Source organism: Neophocaena asiaeorientalis, unplaced genomic scaffold (genome assembly GCF_003031525.2).
Source record: "Neophocaena asiaeorientalis asiaeorientalis breed wild unplaced genomic scaffold, Neophocaena_asiaeorientalis_V1.1 scaffold7, whole genome shotgun sequence".
NCBI lineage: Eukaryota > Metazoa > Chordata > Mammalia > Artiodactyla > Phocoenidae > Neophocaena > Neophocaena asiaeorientalis.
Genome location: NW_020185337.1, coordinates 22,296,133 through 22,314,276, shown reverse-complemented (window position 1 = coordinate 22,314,276; position 18,144 = coordinate 22,296,133). Strand labels below are relative to the sequence as shown.

The window sequence follows — 18,144 nt, the reverse complement described above, 5'->3', positions numbered from 1 at the left end:
TAGTGTTAGATGTTTTAAGTTTTCCAAACAGTGTGCAACAAGCATTTATTGATACAACAGTAACATGTGCTGTTGATTCACTACTCTTTATTCCCACCAGGTTGAAAATTTTGTTAGTCTATTAAGATGTGTTATTCAAAACAGTATCCTCGAAAAGGGTTAGTCCATGTGTATCATACAGTTTACATTTCTTTCCCTTGAGAATAAACATTATGACCTAAATTTCTTCTATATACATCAGGTCCAATAAATTCCTGTCTGACTTATTTGTGCATATTAAATACCATAAGATAATTCAAAAACTAGTAAATGTAATGACTCAACAGTGATGTAAGGAGTTTTAACTATGATTTTTGTAAAAAAGTTTCATTTTAATTGGAGTTTTCATTAATAAACTACAAAATTAGATAAGAATTAATTTTTAAAATAGTGATATGGACACATAAAAAGATCAAAAAGACAGATTTCCATTTCTACCATTGACTGATCACAAGAGCAAGTGACCTGAATTTTTTTTTTTAAGACCTTATTCTTTTTTTTTTTAATTTATTTATTTATTTTTGCTGTGTTGGGTTTTCGTTTCCGTGCAAGGGCTTTCTCTAGTTGTGGCAAGTGGGGGCTACTCTTCATCGCGGTGCGTGGGCCTCTCATTATCACGGCCTCTCTTCTTGGGGAGCACAGGCTCCAGACGCGCAGGCTCAGTACTTGTGGCTCACGGGCCTAGTTGCTCCGCGGCATGTGGGATCCTCCCAGACCAGGGTTCGAACCCGTGTCCCCTGCATTAGCAGGCAGATTCTCAACCACTGCACCACAAGGGAAGCCCCGACCTGAATTTTTCTATGCCTATTAAGTCATAAACTAAGGACTGGTGGACAATTTAGGTCTTTTTCCCAGTTCAAAAATCCTAAAACTTTGGGACTTCCCTGGTGGTCCAGTGGTAGAGAATCCACCTTCCAATGCAGGGGACGTGGGTTCGATCCCTGGTCGGGGAACTAAGATCCCACATGCCATGGGGTAACTGGGCCCATGCGCTGCAAATTACAAAGCCCACACGCTCTGGAGCCTGCACGCCACACTAGAGAGAAGCCAGCATGCTGCAACGAAGAGCCCGCACACCACAACAAAAGATCCTGCGCGCCGCAACTAAGACCCAACACAGCCATAAATAAAAAAATAAAATATTTTTTAAGAAATCCTATGACTTTGTCAACTCTGAGTCCTATTTTTAGGAGTCTATTACTAGAGAGGTAATGGTAGCGACATTAATTTCAAAGTCTCTCCTATACGTACTTCACATCCTGGGGCTAAAAGAAATCTGTAGAATCTAGTTCCCCTGTATTCCAGTGGGTTCATATTTCATGATATTAATATGTGTTAAATCACAGAACTTTCTAATTTACATGTTTATAAGATAAAATCAAAGGCAATAGGCAGATTACCAGTTCTCTACCCACCACCCCACAAACAAAAAAAGACATCGACACCCTAATCCCTGAACCTGTGGATGTTACTTTATGTTAAAAAAGGAGACCTTGCCGATGTGATTAAGGTTAAGGAGCTTGAAACGGGAGATGATCCTGGATTATGTGGGTAGACCCCACCTAAGGAGTCCTTAAAAGCAGGGAATGTTTTCCAGGCTCTAGTCAGAGAGACACGTGATGAGGAAAGAAGGTCAGAGAGAAGCTACATTATGGGCTTTGAGAATGAAGGGAGGGGGCCATGAGCCAAGGAAGGTGGCCGCCTCTAGATGTTGACAAGGTCAGGAATATGAGGATTCTCCCTCAGAGCCTCCAGAGAGGAACTCAGCCTGATGGACCCCTTGATTTTAGCCAGTGGGACCCATATCACACTTCTGGCCCACAGAACTGTAAACTAATAAATGTGTTGTTTTAAGCCACTAAATTTGTAGTAATTTAACAGCAATAGAAAATATACCAAATCAAAGAAATTCTGGAGAAGTATGTCAGTAAAAGCACACTTTAAATTTTTATAAAGACACTGTATTTATGTATTACTTGTATAAGCAAAAACTGAATTTATCTGTTCAAACCTAATGACTGTAAAATGAAGTGTTATTACATCTTTCAGAGAAAATCTACCAGTCATAAAGTCTTTGATTTCATTATTAGTACATGCTTGGATATAAATGATAATTTTTATTAATAAAAATATTTACATACCTAATTGTTCAATAATACTTGAAACCACCCCAAGAGGCTTTAATTCAATACCTTCAGGCAGAACAATAGTGAGTTCTTCAACAGTAGGTAGTTCCTGAAATATAAGAAAGCATTAACCTTCCTCCAGCTTCAACAAGTTAACTTTTAAAAAAAGGATGGTTTCCATGTAGAGTGCTACACCCGTTTCTGAGACATAACATTAAGTACTTGTCATCTCTTGGATGTTGTCCTTTTCAGTGTCTGAGCATTTCTCCCCCCTTCGACATCTCCCCACCTAAGTGACTCAAGCGATCTAGTGTCTAAGAACACAGGCCTGAAGACCATTCTAGATTTTCCTAATCATACTTGAACAAGAAACCACCCTCCCCCTACCCCCAAAAACTGCTGTTAAGGAATCCAAGGTAAAGAAAAGAGACAACTCACATAGTAACTCCCAGAGACATTCCATTCGAAGAGAAATATTTCCAGTTTCTCCACACAAGGAGAGTTCTCTGAGCTGCCTTAATGTGGTTGGTTAATTAATTTGACTGTGGTTAAACAGCTGAACAGAGAAACAGCTAACTTTTCTGGGGCTGTATGAAAGAGATGAATTTCTGGCCTCTTCAAGAAAAAGTACAGAATTCCTGGAAACAGAATGTAAGCTTCAGTCCAAAAAGTTGTGAAGGTGTTGCCTGATCATCTTCCCTGTCTAGGTTAAAATCCAAATTTTTTTACATCTAAAGATTTCTCTTTTCTGACCCAGCTGTTAACTGAATGTCAGCTCCTACAGAAACTAGCTATTGAAGTAGAGATGAAGTTGAAGAGAAATCTAAGAATAAAGCAGACCTTAGGCTTTAAATTAAATAAACAGAGCTTTCTATTCTTCACCTTTGCTAAATGATCACAACTGATTCTTCGAAGGAACTTTTTCCTTAAGAAGGGCTTGAAAGTGCAAAGATCTTATTAATGGCATGTTGGGGTTAGTTTGAGAGAAAAAAGGTAACTTTGGGAGAAATGTTAGAAAAGACAGGAAAACCTAAATTATACAGTACATTGCAGATGAGCATATCCTGGGTAATCATTTTCCTCTATGGGAACTCAGATCGAGGTTTTTAACAAAATCACTTAACCAGAGCAAACGCATAACTTTCTTCTGCGGATGCTACCTTCCGATCAAGGAGTAGTTATGAAAATCCACATTAAGGGTCTCAGCCAACTCAATGCAGAAGACGTACCTCTGTATGGTTAGCCTGGCCTGTGTTGAAGGAAATGATTGTGTTTTATATGTCGGAATTTTCCTGAGTACTTTTAAGGAGAGGACGACCGCTTGTCATTTTATCATATTAAATATGAAAAGCCTTTTCTTGGCAAAGACCATGGTTTGAAAATGCTCCATGTGTGTATCAGAATAGAGAAGGGGGTTCAGTTGTTACAACAAACTGGTAAATGTGGCATGGAACAGCCTTGTTTAAGAAGTTCTTAGCTAAAGAAATCCCGTACCCTATGAAATATGAGACTGGAGGACTATAATGCTGGGAGCTGCAGGCAGGAGGCTTTAATGGTAGAGGGCAATGTGACAGGCATCTCACAAGGACTCTGGCTCTGAGAGTAGCGCCTCCTACAAGAGGCGAATGGCATCTTCTAATGCAGCAGCACAGTGATGAAATCTGCCCCGCTGCCTCACCAAATTATAGTTAAGGTCTAGAGCAAAAACTTTCATTCCTTCTGGACTGTGATAAAGCCCGCTGGTTAGATAAAGCCAGGACTGTGTAGGTAGAGGAAAGGAAGAAAAGAGGAAATGCTGTTAGATCTTTTATGAAAACCTCTGAACTGGGTAGAAGGGCAGATTGTATGCCGTTAACACTTAGGACACAAAATCAGCACTATTCTCAAATAAATAAATGCTATTTGACCACAAAATGGAAGGCTCCTTGTTTTGTGTGTTCTATTAGGAGGAATTTAAGGCCCATGCAACATAATTATGTTTTGGTGCAAACCTAAACTCTGGTACTATTTTGATCTTCTTTAACTTTAAAGTACAGAAGTTATACATGTCCCTTTTTTAAAAAAAAATAAAAACTGAAGTAGTATAGAAGGATACAAAGTAAAAAGCAAAAATTCCCCCCACCCTATTCCTTTCAACCTTCCAGTTCCTCTCCATAGATAGCTGTTAACAGTCTTTCAAATACACTTACTAGACGGACACAAACTTAACATTTAACTTTGATGTTTCACTTAATTAAAGTACCCACATTGTAATATAAGCTATCCTTTTTATCTATTATATCTTCCACATCTTTCTACACCAAAACATAAGTATCTATTTTATTTAAACACTCTTACAGTTCCACTGTATAGATGTCCTAAAATTAGTATACCAACCACCTGATACAACATTTATCTGCAGTTTTAATTTTTATCATTACACAAAATGATACAATGAACATTCTTTAAAACATATCTTTGTGTAACTCCTATGATAAATTCTTCCAAGTGGAACTGCTATATCCAAAGGTACAAACATTTTTAATTTTGACAGATACTGCTAAATTTCTTTTCAAAAAGGTTACATCAATTCACACTTCCACGAAAAATGTATGAGAGATTTTCCTACATCCTTGCCGTCACTGAGAAGCAAACTTTAAATCTTTGCCCATCTGACAGGTCTAAAACAGTATCTTGCCTTAATCTGATTTTCTTCATTAATCAAGACGACATGTTTCCTGGCTACCTGAGTGTGTTTATGAATTGCTTGTATACTTTATACACATTTCTTTTGGAAGGTTTATCTTTTTATCAATTTATAAGAAAACTTTGGGGTTTTAAGAACATTTGCTCTTTATCAACTACGTAGCAAATATCCACTCCCTTACCTCTCACCATGTTTTCTGGCATTTAAGTTGTTTACTAAACTCTGGCATTTGACTACACCAAATACATCAATCTTTTCATTTTTTTCGATTTTAAAACTCGTGTCACATTTAGAAAGACCTTCCCTATACTAAGATGACTTAAAATTCACTGACACTTTCATCGGTTCTCTAGTTTCAAATTTTAAAATTGTCTGAACACAAGAAAACACCATGCTGAGATTTATGTCTAGTGATTTTCTTGTGTATTCACTGTATTACCATATTTTCAAAAAAAAAAGTCCTCCTCCTCCTTTTCAGTATTAGTATAACGCATTTTTCACTTTTCAAATGACACTGGTTGGTATGACCACAATACAATTGTGATGATAGTGAGCACGATGTCTGACTATTAGGAATGTTTCAAACGGTAAGCATAATACTGCATTTTGATTGGAACTTTTTATAAGGTTAAGAAAAGTATTCACCTATTCCTATTTGTGTGTGTTTGGTTTTTTTAAATCATAAATGACTGTTGAACTTTACCAAATGCCCTTTCATCATCTTTTGATATCATCACCACATAATTTACTGTAAGTTGAGCAGGTCAGACTACAGAGTCTAATGGAGTCCAGATGTCCTGCTCTAAGGACATCTATGAGACATCCAGCATGAGGGAGACAAGGGAAGGTAAACAAAGCCAGAATATCTGTAGTGAGGCAGGGACTCACACCTGTGGTCAAAACACAGTCTGGGAGACTCCCTTAACTCCTGTTACTACCCTGTTTCAAACCTATGTACTAACAGAACAAAAAGTTTTGCCTTCAAATGGGGAGGATCTCTGATCTCATGCAGAACCAAAACTTAGAACACAGACACCACACTTCTAATTCCAATTCAGCTACCCCAGTACTCTGTAATGGGGGAATGCATGCATAGTTCTGAGATTCCTAAAAAAGGCCAGTGAAGGCATCAAACTGCTTCTTGATGGTAAAAGACCCTACCTATAAAAGCGATATGCGTGAAGTCTCTATACCAAATGTTCTGCAGAACACAAAAGGTATATAAAGAACCAAATATTATACATATAACTTGTTAAGAGAAAAGTGAAATCAGCCTAGTGCAATTCCAGGTCGAGATCAAGAAGTAAAACCAGCCTTGTATAATTCCAGGTTAAGAGCCTGTTCTGGAGCCTTTGAAAGTCCAGTTAAGTCAAGCAATATATTTGCTTTGGAAATAGCATTTGGGGGACTGAATCAAGGGAGAAAAGAGATATTAGCTCCTCTTAAACGAGCATACTAGGAGAGGAGAAGGAAAAAGGGGGAGAAAAAAATCTCCCAAACTCCCTCAACAATTCATCCAAGGGATGTGCTTTCCACGAAGATTTTTGGCAGGTTTGAAGGCAGAACTTTAGAAGGTTCAAAGGGAAAGTTTCTGGACTACAACGTCAGACCATTAATACAAGATCTGATCTTGATATGTAGATGTCACAAGTTACCTTATCTACTAATTTAAAGAACTACTAATCTAAAGAACTGCACCACCACCAAGCCTAGTCACTCTTCATCAAATTATCCTGTGGCTTTGCTCTCTTGTAAATACATTACTGTCTAACATACTATTTGTTTACCTGCTTAAAGTCTTTCCCTAACCAGACAATAAATCCATCAACAACTATAGGTACCAGGTCTGCCTTGCTTGTTGCTATAGTAGGAACAATGGCGAGCACATAGTAGGTGCTCAGTAAAATGAACTGGCTTAGCTCATCAGTCCAAGCTAAAAAAAAAATCTCAGAAGAGGTCACAGACTTTTTCAGTCAGAGCAGAAATTAGATAATGAAAATACAATTCTTAAAATTCAAGAGAATCCTCAAGGAATGAAAACGACCTCAACCCGACCATCTCAATAACAAAGTAAAAAAGGCAGGCTTCCAATTAAGCTTCACTGCCCAGGACTGATGCACAGATACCTCAGCTTTGCAGTGTCAAACATTACTACAGCCATTAGATTAACACCTGGCCCGCTGATAACACAGAAGCTGCCCTGGTAAGATAATGAATGAATCTGCTCTGTCTCATAATCTCCTTCAAACAAAAATCAAGCACTTTGCTTTTCCAGGAGTGGAGAGAGGATGTGTATGTGTGTGACAGAAACGAGGAGAAACACAGACACACTCCAATAACCAAAAACAAGGGGCCAGAACACATATTAAAGTACACTACAGCCTTGACAGTGCAGAGGATATAAAGAATCAGAAGTAAGAGGCATAACGATAAACTAAAAAACTGAAGGAAGAGCTGATGAGGGAAATCCGGACCCTTCATCATATAAACAAAATCAAGTGCAATGAAAACAAAAGACTAGAAGGCTATTTACAGCCACTTAGGAAGATTAACATATGAGCCTAGTTTACCTACAACCCCCATGGAAAGATTAATGAGGGAGTAGAAAAGACTCCTTCTATTCTGCTTATCCAATACAAGACACTAATTACATTTGATTATTTAAATTTAATTAATTAAAATTAAATAAAATTTACACTGCAGTCTTCAGTCATACTGGCCACATGCAAGTGCTCTGTAGCTATGGTATGAAGACAGGGTCACTATAGGACATTTCCATCACTGCAGGAAGATCTACTGGACAGCACTGCTTTACACTCTTACACAACCAAAGAGCCCTCCATTACTCAATATATACCCAGGTAAAGGAGGACCAATCTATTTTCGGCCATTAATACAAGTATAATTTTAAGGCCATATTATTGACATCACGCACCATATTAGGTGTGAACACTAGCCTGAATACTCCACTGGCAGAAATGAAGGTGTGTGATAAATCCCTGTTGTCATCATTGTTATTTTCCAAAATTAAAAACAAACTAACAACTGTTTTGGATGTACAGTATCTGCAACTAGATATAAATACCTATGTACTCATTTAAATAAAATTAATATTATCTTTATTGATCCAAAATCAAAGAAAAGTAAAAACAGTTTTTATGGACATATTTATTCAAAATGTTTACATGTAATGACAAATGTAACAACAAAGAGTAGACAAGGAAAGGAAGAAAAGTATTTCACTCGCATCATCAGGCAAAGAAAAAAGTCACAGCATTTGGCAAATGAACTCCTGAAATTCAACATACTAAAGAAATCCAATCCTCTACTCTGACACACTCTACACCTCCAAGTCAAAGGCTTTACTAAAAGGCAATGTAGGGTTTCTTACAGTGATGTAGGAAAGCGTAAATTAGATGACAGAATCAGCCTTTACCATGACAAATTATCCTATATTATTCAGAAAGGAAATAATCAGGAAGTTCAAATGATCAAATTCCAATGCTGCTAAGCAGGCCTCCACAACAGTAACTAAAAACAGAGCTGACTGGAGTCCACCTGATGCTAGTTCTGAATCTGCTCCTCTCCACTCACTACTTCAGGCTTCTTAGCTATAAATAGAGAGAAACTAAGCAAAAAAAGTTCTGAATAATTCACACAAGTGATTAACAATACAATTTAAAAAAAATGTTTAACAGCATGCAATCAAAAAGACAGAACATTAATACAGAAATTACATACCAGACTTGAACAAAGTTACTCTGATTCTGGAGAACAGATGTTCACAGCTATGGCGTTAAAGAAATGCAAGGTCCTAACCACACTTCTCAAGCAGGCGTGAAAGATCAACCACTGTCTATCAGAAGAATATGATTATATTCTGATTCTCAGACATCTTTATGGCCTACATGGTTGCTCAGTTAAACGAAAATTCAAATGAGAAGCACTGAACATTAAAAATCCACCCTATTAAAATTTAAACTGTAGACACACCAGTCAAAAAACAGTGCCTAAAACTTCCAGCACAAAAACGGAAGGAGCTAATGGGTCAAAAATGGCCCTCCGAGAAGACAGTCATACCTTACAATGGTCTTGACTTCCCTAGCTCTATGAAGACTTATCATTGGGGTAGAGGGAAAAAAATCAGTAACTTATGATCTTTTGAGGTAAAATTACCTGAAGAACCTTGATTTGGGTTTTCACTCACAAATACAGAAAAAGGGCAGCAGATAGTGGGAAAGGAATCAAACATTCCAAATGGCAACAAATCCTTTTGGTGCCAGTTTGGGGAGAACTTTAAAAAGTGAGGAAAGTGGAATGAAGTTATCTGACCACTTTCTCATGTTACCCAAGAACAGAGGACATGCACGTGGAGGCCAATTACCTGATGCTATTAGGTGAGCCTTCACTTTTCAGATATGGTTGGAAAGTAGGATCCAATCTCTGGAGTACTGAGAGCCATGATTGTTAACTTTTTTTTCCTATAACTGGTAAAACATATTGGAAAAAAGAATGGATTAGGTCTCTACACTGTGAGTCAACTAGGACTTCATATAACATTTAGTCGGATTCATCAACTTCTCCACGGAAAGTACTTTTACAACATTCCGTGGAACTCAGCTATTCCTTTAGCCATCACCAACAAGCATTAATTTGCCCTCATCAATTACCCTATCATATATGACACTAGATTCACATTAGCCCATTAAATATTTTCACCTAAAAGTTGAAAGTGAACACTTCTTTGAAATGTCTTTATATTCTCTTATCTTCTTTATAGTCTCCTTTTGTAGTAAACTACAATGTTCTCATCCCATCTTTCTCTAAAATTATTGTCACAAAAACAAAGCTCATAAGAATACTCTCGAAAGTTAACTAGCATAAATATAAAAGTAAAATAAAATCATAATCCGTCTCCATAAGAAAAAACCTTCAATGATGAATACAACCCTAAGCATTATCTTTTATGTTAACTGAGGAGTCCACACCTCACGGAATCTAAGACACTGATTTTATATACCACAAAATTAAAAGCACTGCCAAAAAACTGTGAAGCTAATCACTGCCATCCATTATTAGTCCCAACTTTTCAGAAGTGTGAAAAGGTTAAAAAGTATCCATTTTAGAATTGAAAACACTCCCATGGATGATGAGTGAACAAACAGACTTGGTTCTTTCACTGGGAAATTTCCTATTCTGCTCACCTGTCCGTTTCTATGGAGATCCTATCCACCTTTCAATCTAAGGTCAAGCCACGATGCGTTCCCTGACCACTGTCATCTCCCCTTCCACTCAATCCTTCAGCTTCCTGTACCTGGCACAATTCACTAGGCATTCAGTCATCAACTCTGTTGTTACTCTGCTTTCAGCCAAGTGTGTATGCTCACTCTGTAGCTGGAGTCTTCTCTACAGACATTTGTCTTTATTCTCTAAAAACAATCACAACTCACTTATTAAATCTACTGGGGATGGAGAAAGCTAATAAATGGAATGTTTCTGTGTAATAATGATCATACACATGTATATACACAGGGTATATATGGATACTCTACTGAATAAATCAGTATTTATTCAGGATTATTTGTGCTTCATACAAGCCTTACTGAATAAACTTTGTGCAATGAAGCACAAAATCTTAATTTTTAAAAAAATCTGAGCACTGTTTTTAAGAAGCACCAAGTATTAATGAAAACCTACCTCCTTTCAAGTATATAAGCCATTTCTTAAATATCAGGTATTTTGAGAATGCTAATAAGTGCCATCCGTATTCTAAGATATGATATAATAATTCCAGATATACTAAAGTCATAAAAAGCTGAAGTTGAATAAGGCCTGCATTTAGGACAAAACTCATAAACCAAGTTGGGCCCTGAAAACACCACATCCAATCGACGATTATTAACTGTAGAACAAGGTGCAATACAATTTCAAGATGGTGGGAAGTCCAAAGTGTGAAACAATCCACTGTAACTTCTGACCACCTGAGGCGGCCCATGTATTCCCATATCCTCACGTCAGGATAAGGGTCTGCACTGCCAGAATCAGAAAAAGTGTGCTCACCCTAATTACAACTATAAGGGTCAACCTAATTGCACCGCATTTGTATGTTACCTACATTATACTGCCTATTGTATATATACATATATTGCATTTGTATATTGCCTATATACTGTATATTGTAAATTACATACCATATATTGTGTATATATATGGTATATATACAGTATACAACATAATATAGGCAGTCTCTAAATTACGAAGGTAAATTTACCAAGAATTGCCTACAAGCATTAAGTTTTTTTCTTGGTCATGTTATATTACATGTATAAATACACATTATCTATATTGCAGTATTATCTATGTTTTATCCCCCAAAGCACTGTGATCATAATTTTAAAATATTATGTAAAAACTTCAGGTTTTCAATAGGTACTAATTTATACAATTCATTTCTGATCAAGACTTTGCAATGTCACAATCCCATGAATGTCCTTATGATTCTAAATTTTAATTACATCAGATTTATTTGAAAGAACAGTTAAGAACATAAATTGATGAGAAAGTTCTTCAAATAGAACCTAATTTTCCAATTCACTGAAACACTGAATAAACCCTATGTGGTTTAATGTAGTTCCAAAATTGTAATATGCATACTGCTTTACATTTACTGTATAGATTATATATTAATATAAACCTTCTCAGCATTAAAGGGTTTATGTTCTAAAAGAATGATTCCACTTGGTTAACTTTGTCATATATTATGTAATTGTGACATTAAGAAAAGAGCCAATTAAGTCTATTCTCCTTTCCAATGCCTCTATGGCTGACCAATCCCTCGTTTTTCCTCTTCCTCTCATCTTTTTTTAAAACAAGTTATAACCACATCTTGTCATCCCAAGGGATTGTTGCAACTGTTTAAATCTAGTGCCACAACTACTGAGCCCGCACTCTAGAGTCCGCGAGCCACTACTGGAGCCCGCGTGCCTAGAGCCTGTGCTCCGCAACAAGAGAAGCCACCGCAATGAGAAGCCCGCGCACCGCAACGAAGAGTAGCGCCCACTCGCCGCAACTAGAGAAAGCCCACACGCAGCAACAAAGACCCAACACAGCCCAAAATAAATAAATTAAAATTTTTTAAAAAAGCAACTGTTTAATTCTAAAAGAACAATCTCGAGGTTACCTCACTGTAGCTCCCACATTCTTACAATGAGAGATCCGCAATAGCTAGTAGGTAGATCACTAGGAGCTAACTTTGCAACAATGGAAAAGATTTTTTCCATCGTTGGAAGGCAACATTCCTGTTTGACAAACAGGCTAAACAGAGGTAAAAATTAAGCTCGGCATGCCTGAACAACAATAGCAAACAGCCTAGCATATGAGATACTTCATAAAGAGGTAGGACATAAAACCGGGCTAAACTGGGCATGTCTATGTTCTAAAGATCTCAATGATCCAGCACAAACTCTGAAACTGGTATTAACTGTCTGGCCCATTTTAATTTATGTATGCCTTTTGGCAAAGACAACACAGAATATTTCTCTCATCTTCTTCAGAATTTCATTAGGAAATTAAATTAATAGACTACACAGAGCAAACAGTTCCGCTGCACAACCCCTGCTGCCTAAGAAGACACACACCAGTAGACCTGAACAAATGGCACATTCAATACCAGCCAGAGCTGGTTGTAACAAAGGAGGGGATGCTTCCCAGGAAGCGCGGACGGCCATCTTCTGAAAAAAGACAAATCTAAGCTGTCATAGTCAGGAAAGAATATGGCGCTAATAGCCAGCTCGTGGAGAAGTTTAAAGTAGGAGATGCCAGACGTACAGCCAGGAGCAAGAAGAGAAATGCATGTGTAAGCGAGAATTAAAAAGATGAATCTGCAGGCAAACAGAAGAAGTGAGTCAGGAAACAAGAATATGACACTCAGAACGATGAGAGTCCCAAGAAGCGTACAAAAGAAACAGCACGGCCATCCACAAGAGCTAGCTTGGTTCCCGATGGCTTTCCTATCCAAGTAAGTTTCCAACAAATCCCCCTTCTCTTGATGCAATTTGAGGGTCGCTGTTGCTGCCACAAGAGTCCAATATAAGTCATGTGATTAACTGCTCCCAAGTATTATTATTTCCCTCTTCCCCTCCACAGAAGATAAATACTATTACTGACAGAACAGCAGCCCCATCTGAAGTGTTCTAAGCCTCCGTTTGCTGTGACCGAGAACCCATTCCTTGTGGTTTGCATGGGGTTGAAAACACCCACCCAGCTCCCACCCTCCTCAAATTCCACACGCTCTCACGCTTCCTTTCTGTCACCTGGCTCTCACACTCACCCGTGTGCTTTCTCTCAAGCACACACTTTCCTACACACTCTCCACAAGAACAGCAGTGACTAGGTAACTCATGTCCAGGCAATCCGAATACCCATCTCACTAGACTCAATTATTTGTTCAGGCCTGAGTACTGAGCCCCCGGTAAACCAGCACAAGTTCTCTCCATGGCTTTCATACAGAAGTATCAGTGGCCAAGCCACCAGCCCTGCGCAGAAACACCTACGGAGCAACAGAAAAAGAGCAGAGTCCTAAAGATACTGAGTACTTGTAGCCACACCATCCTTGGTGTTCAGGGTCAAGTCATTCTCTTCCCTTGAACTTCAGAGCTAAGGTCCTGAAGGAGTCCTCAGATACTCTTTCAGACCCTAAGTCAAAAAGATTTAGGGCAGACCAGAGAACTCATTCCTGCACCTAGCTCTGGCACCAGAGTGGCTTAAAAGACTAGGAACTTGCAGTACATTTATTTCCTAATCATGAAAATATAAAGTAAACAGCTAGTTAAGAATCCAAAATTTAAAAATAAAGACTATAATTGCCCTTCCATCCTTCCCAAAGATCCTTCAGAACTGGCACAAAAAGGAACAGAGCAGCACACTATTCCAAGTTTTAAAAGCTAACACACTTTCCTTCCCAGCAAAAATGCAATTTTCTGATATGAGCCAAGCATACACTCACAATTCAACAGCACTTCCAGCAAGTGACTGTATTTGTCTCTGCTTCATTTACTCTCTCTCTCTCTCCAGTAGGTACTATGACAGCAGAAAGGGGATGGGTCTTGTTTACAGCACTTGGCATATGGCAGGTGTGCTGTAATAGTTTAAAGGTGGGTGAATGTAAGATGCCTGTTCACCCACCCATTCTACAATCACATATTACCGTTGACTGAGAACCCCACAACCGAAAAGCACTCTGCTGGGCACTAAGGGAGCCGTGAAGACCAGGTCTGAACTCAGTCCTCAAGAACGTGGTTCCTGGCCTCTATGGACACAGACCCTTTTTGACTTTCCGATGAAAATACGAGCACTCTATCCAGAAAAATACCTAAGTATATCGACTAATATTTTGCATTAAATTCCAAGGGAAAAATTCCAGGTCTAGTAAGGTAAATAAGAAAATGAAACACATACATAAATCAAAGTACTGTGGTCCTTTATTTGTTGATTCTTATACTCTAAGAGAGAACTTAAATAAAAAGGTGATCAAGATACAGGGAAAAGATCAAATTTCCCAATACTTTCAGAAAATAATCATAAGTTGGGAGAGGCTTTGTGTAAAAAGACCACTGACAGAGATCAATGTCTATACTAGGGAAATATAAATCAATGACGAATTTGCATACAAATCCAAGGGTTCTCAATACATGAGGTGTTAAGTGAGATAGGAAATTTCTTACAACGAGAAAAAGGAAATAATATCGAGTGAATACAGTCATGAAAAGGTGCCTGAATGACTCTAGGCTTTAAAAATTTTTTTCAAATCTTGCTTTACTACTTCATTGATTTAAGTATTATATCATTACAGTCAGTGATCATTAAGGTTTTTAAAAGCTTTAATAATAACTAAAGTACACGTGGGAGTGGGGAGAATAAACATGTGGCAATATCCTGTGAAATTCTGAGAAGACTTTCCTCTTGGATCATAAGGTTTCATTCAACCATCAACCTCCTAGTAACAGCTTAGAAGGAAATAAGCACACAAGAGTTAAATTTATAGACCAAACCTATCAAATGTCAATACCAATCCACAATAAACAAGTTTTTTCCAACTGTAATAATGAAAACACTGCAAAAACTTCAAGTAAATATAAATCCTCAAAAGTGCAACCGACCTAATTTCACTATTTCTCCAAATGCAGTCAATTAAAAAAATAATTTCAATTGCTACTTAGCAAAATTTCCTGAGTTGTAGAGCAAAAAAAAAAAAAAAAAAATCTTTACACTCTTTAGGGAAGATAAAAAATGAAAAGCAGCAAGCCAAACTGGATGCCCAGCACAACTGTCAAATGTTAGCGTTGGAAGCAACCTGAGAAATTATTCAGATCAATACTTTCTTGTACTTAAGAAAGCCAAGGCGTGGCAAAGGTATGACCAATAAAAGCTGAGAAAGGTATTCAAATTTATGGAGCAGATATAGGCCAAATGAGATCAATACTGGTACCATAAAATATTTTAGAACATGCAAATTAAGTTCGGTAACAAATCTAAGTACTTACACTTAGAAGTAACTCATCTTTTGTTTTAAGAGGAAAATTCTTATTTTCCTTCTCAACTTGTAAATCATCTCCATCTGACAGCACTGCAGGGAGGGATATACGGGACGAAGACGATGAGGATGATGATGAGGAAGAAGAGGAGCTTGAACTATCGGAATCTGTTTCACTGTAAACAAGAAAAAATTGAAAACAGTACAAAAGCATTATTATGAGGGTACCAAAATACGATTATTCAACTAGGAAATATCTACCTTACTAGATGTTTATGGCTGTTGTTCAAAAGCTTAGCATTTCGAAACTGACTATGGTATTTGGAAAGCAGTCTTTAATCCATTGATCACAAAATCCCTGCTATAACCCAAACCCTCTTATTACAACTGCCTCATGTGTCATGCCACACTCTGAATATAATTAAGCATGTGACAAATCACTGACAGAAGAGAATTCTGGGAAAGGCACCTCTCTTATTAGTCACCAAGGACCAAATCACAACTAAGCCAAGAGAGTTTCTTCTCAGTCTTCAATTTGGAAACTCCTCAAAGTTACTAACCATGCTGAACACTACTCTCTGAAATCTCCTTTAGCCCTTGACTTCCACAGCAATTCTCAGTGCCAGTAAATCTCCTCTTAAATTGTTTGCTGGTAGCCACTTCAGCGCCTTGTATGTACTGTTTCTAAGAGTCCCATCCTCATGTTCTCCTCTTTCTCTGGTACTCTTTCCATGGATAACCTCATCCACTCCAATGAGCTCAATCATTACCAATGTGCAGATAACTCCCAAATCTTCAGCCTTGATATCCCCAGGCTCCTCTCCTGATCTCTAGCTGCTTACCAGCAACTGTGGTATGAATGACCTATACATGTCTCACACTCACAAGTTAAAAGAAAAAAGTGCATTCTCCTTACTAAATCTGCTTCTGTTTTCGAGCTTCTACTTTTATTTCCTTGTTTAGTCCTCAATCCAGTCACCAGAGGTAGAAACCTTGGAATCATTTCAAGCTATTGCATTCTCAGTCAATGATAAAACTGGTAAACGTGACTCCTATTCCGCTAGAAAAATCTGAATACAGAGTGTGTATTAGGTGATATTAAGGAATTAGGATTCATTTTATTATGATTTATAATGACATGGTGGTTATGTAAAAAGTATTTTATCAGAAATGAATAGTAAAGAATTTACAGGTAAGGTGGCATGCTGTCTGAAATTTGTTTTAACACTACCAGGTTAAAAAAAATGCTAGAAATGTTAGATAAAACAAAGTTAGCAAAATATTGGAAAGTGTCAAGTTTGGTGATGAGTATATGTTCACTCATTTTATTAATCTCTGTACTTTGTATGAGTTTGAAAACATCCATATTAAAAAGTTCAAGTAAGTTTCATCTGTAATCTGATGCTCGAATTTACATCTCCATACCAGAACTGTCCTCTGAACTCTAAACTCATCATCCTACTGCTTACGGGACATCTCCAATTTGTTGTGAGGGAAACCTCAAATTAGCTGTCCGAAGTTAATACTCCTACTGGTCTACAGCCCCCATCCCAGTAAACAAGCACCACCATCCACCCGACTGCTGCCTCTCTGACTCGGCCACTACAACATCTACTAGCGACCCTGATCAGGGAGATGTCAAAATATTCAATCCAAACATGGTCACGTCGTGGACTAACGGAACATCTTTCTAACTGCTTCCACACTAACCCTGCCCATTCTGCTTTCACTCTTGAGCCCAGTTCAATTCCTTATCCACAGAGCAAAACATCAGAACGTTAACCTGAGCATGTCAATCATCTGCTCAAAAATTCTTCAATAGTTTCTCCACCCATAAGAATTAAAACTTTATCATGGCCAGAGGGTTCTCCTATTACTTTCTCAGTGCCTAGCTTGTTCCTTCGTGGTAATTTTCACCAACTCATTGGCTGATTGGTATGTTTACTTTTATTTTTCGTCCCTCTCAGCAGAATGCAGGGCAGGGGTAGTATCTATTTTGTTAACCGCGTCGCACAAGACCCAGTCAAACACTTGTAGACGATGTGCAGCGTGGTGTAGTAACGTCACGCCGAAGTCCCCTCCCTCCACAAAACTTTCATATTTAAAATACACCGCGAGGGAGGGGGTAGGTGGCTCATAAAACCTACGGAAGCCTGCAGTAACAGTAAAATAACAATATTTCGCTAATTTCATTAATAATTCCTCACCCAAAGCTTCTACGAACAAAACTGCCGGGACCCAACTGGTAAACACATAAAATCCTTCACCTGATGCTCCATTTATCTGGCTCCACAAACAAGCGCACACACTAAACTGGATGGGGAAAAGTCGGCTCTGCCCCAAACTATAAGCTATAACCACCAAGGACACGCCACACGACTGGTCACGGAACAACCCTATATCCACACACTTCCTATACTCTAGCTGAAAACGATATGGTGTACACAAGACCCCCAGACTTCGGGGACGAGGGGCCCTGACGGCGATGCTCAGGCCCCGAGCGCGATCCACAGGGGGCGGCGAGGAACGTGCCCCGGCTCCCCGGGCCCTCCCGCTCCCCGAGCCCACCCCGGGCCCCGCGCCCCGGACCGCCGGGCGCCCGACCTGTCCGAGTCGGAGTCCGAGTCGGAGTCCGACGTCTCCAGGCTGCTCCCTCCGGGATGCGGCTCCGGGAGCGACGGCGGGGCGAGCTGAGGCGGCTGCTCCCCCGCAAGGTCCGGGGCCCCCTCGTCCGCCCCCGGTGCTGCGACCGGAGCGGGGTC

General features: G+C 38.8%; 1 protein-coding gene across 1 annotated transcript in view; it reads right to left on the bottom strand.

Moving 5' to 3' along the window:
• NAF1 (nuclear assembly factor 1 ribonucleoprotein) overlaps positions 1–18,144 on the bottom strand; it is a 38,714-nt gene that overhangs the window by 20,149 nt on the left and 421 nt on the right. Inside the window, exons 2-4 of the mRNA XM_024736027.1 lie at positions 17,987–18,144; positions 15,393–15,558; positions 2,181–2,274 (exon numbers count right to left, since the gene is read on the bottom strand). The exon at positions 17,987–18,144 is cut by the window's right edge and continues 10 nt beyond it. Of these exons, the coding sequence (XP_024591795.1) occupies positions 2,181–2,274; positions 15,393–15,558; positions 17,987–18,144 (418 nt within the window). The remainder of the gene's footprint in view (positions 1–2,180; positions 2,275–15,392; positions 15,559–17,986) is intronic.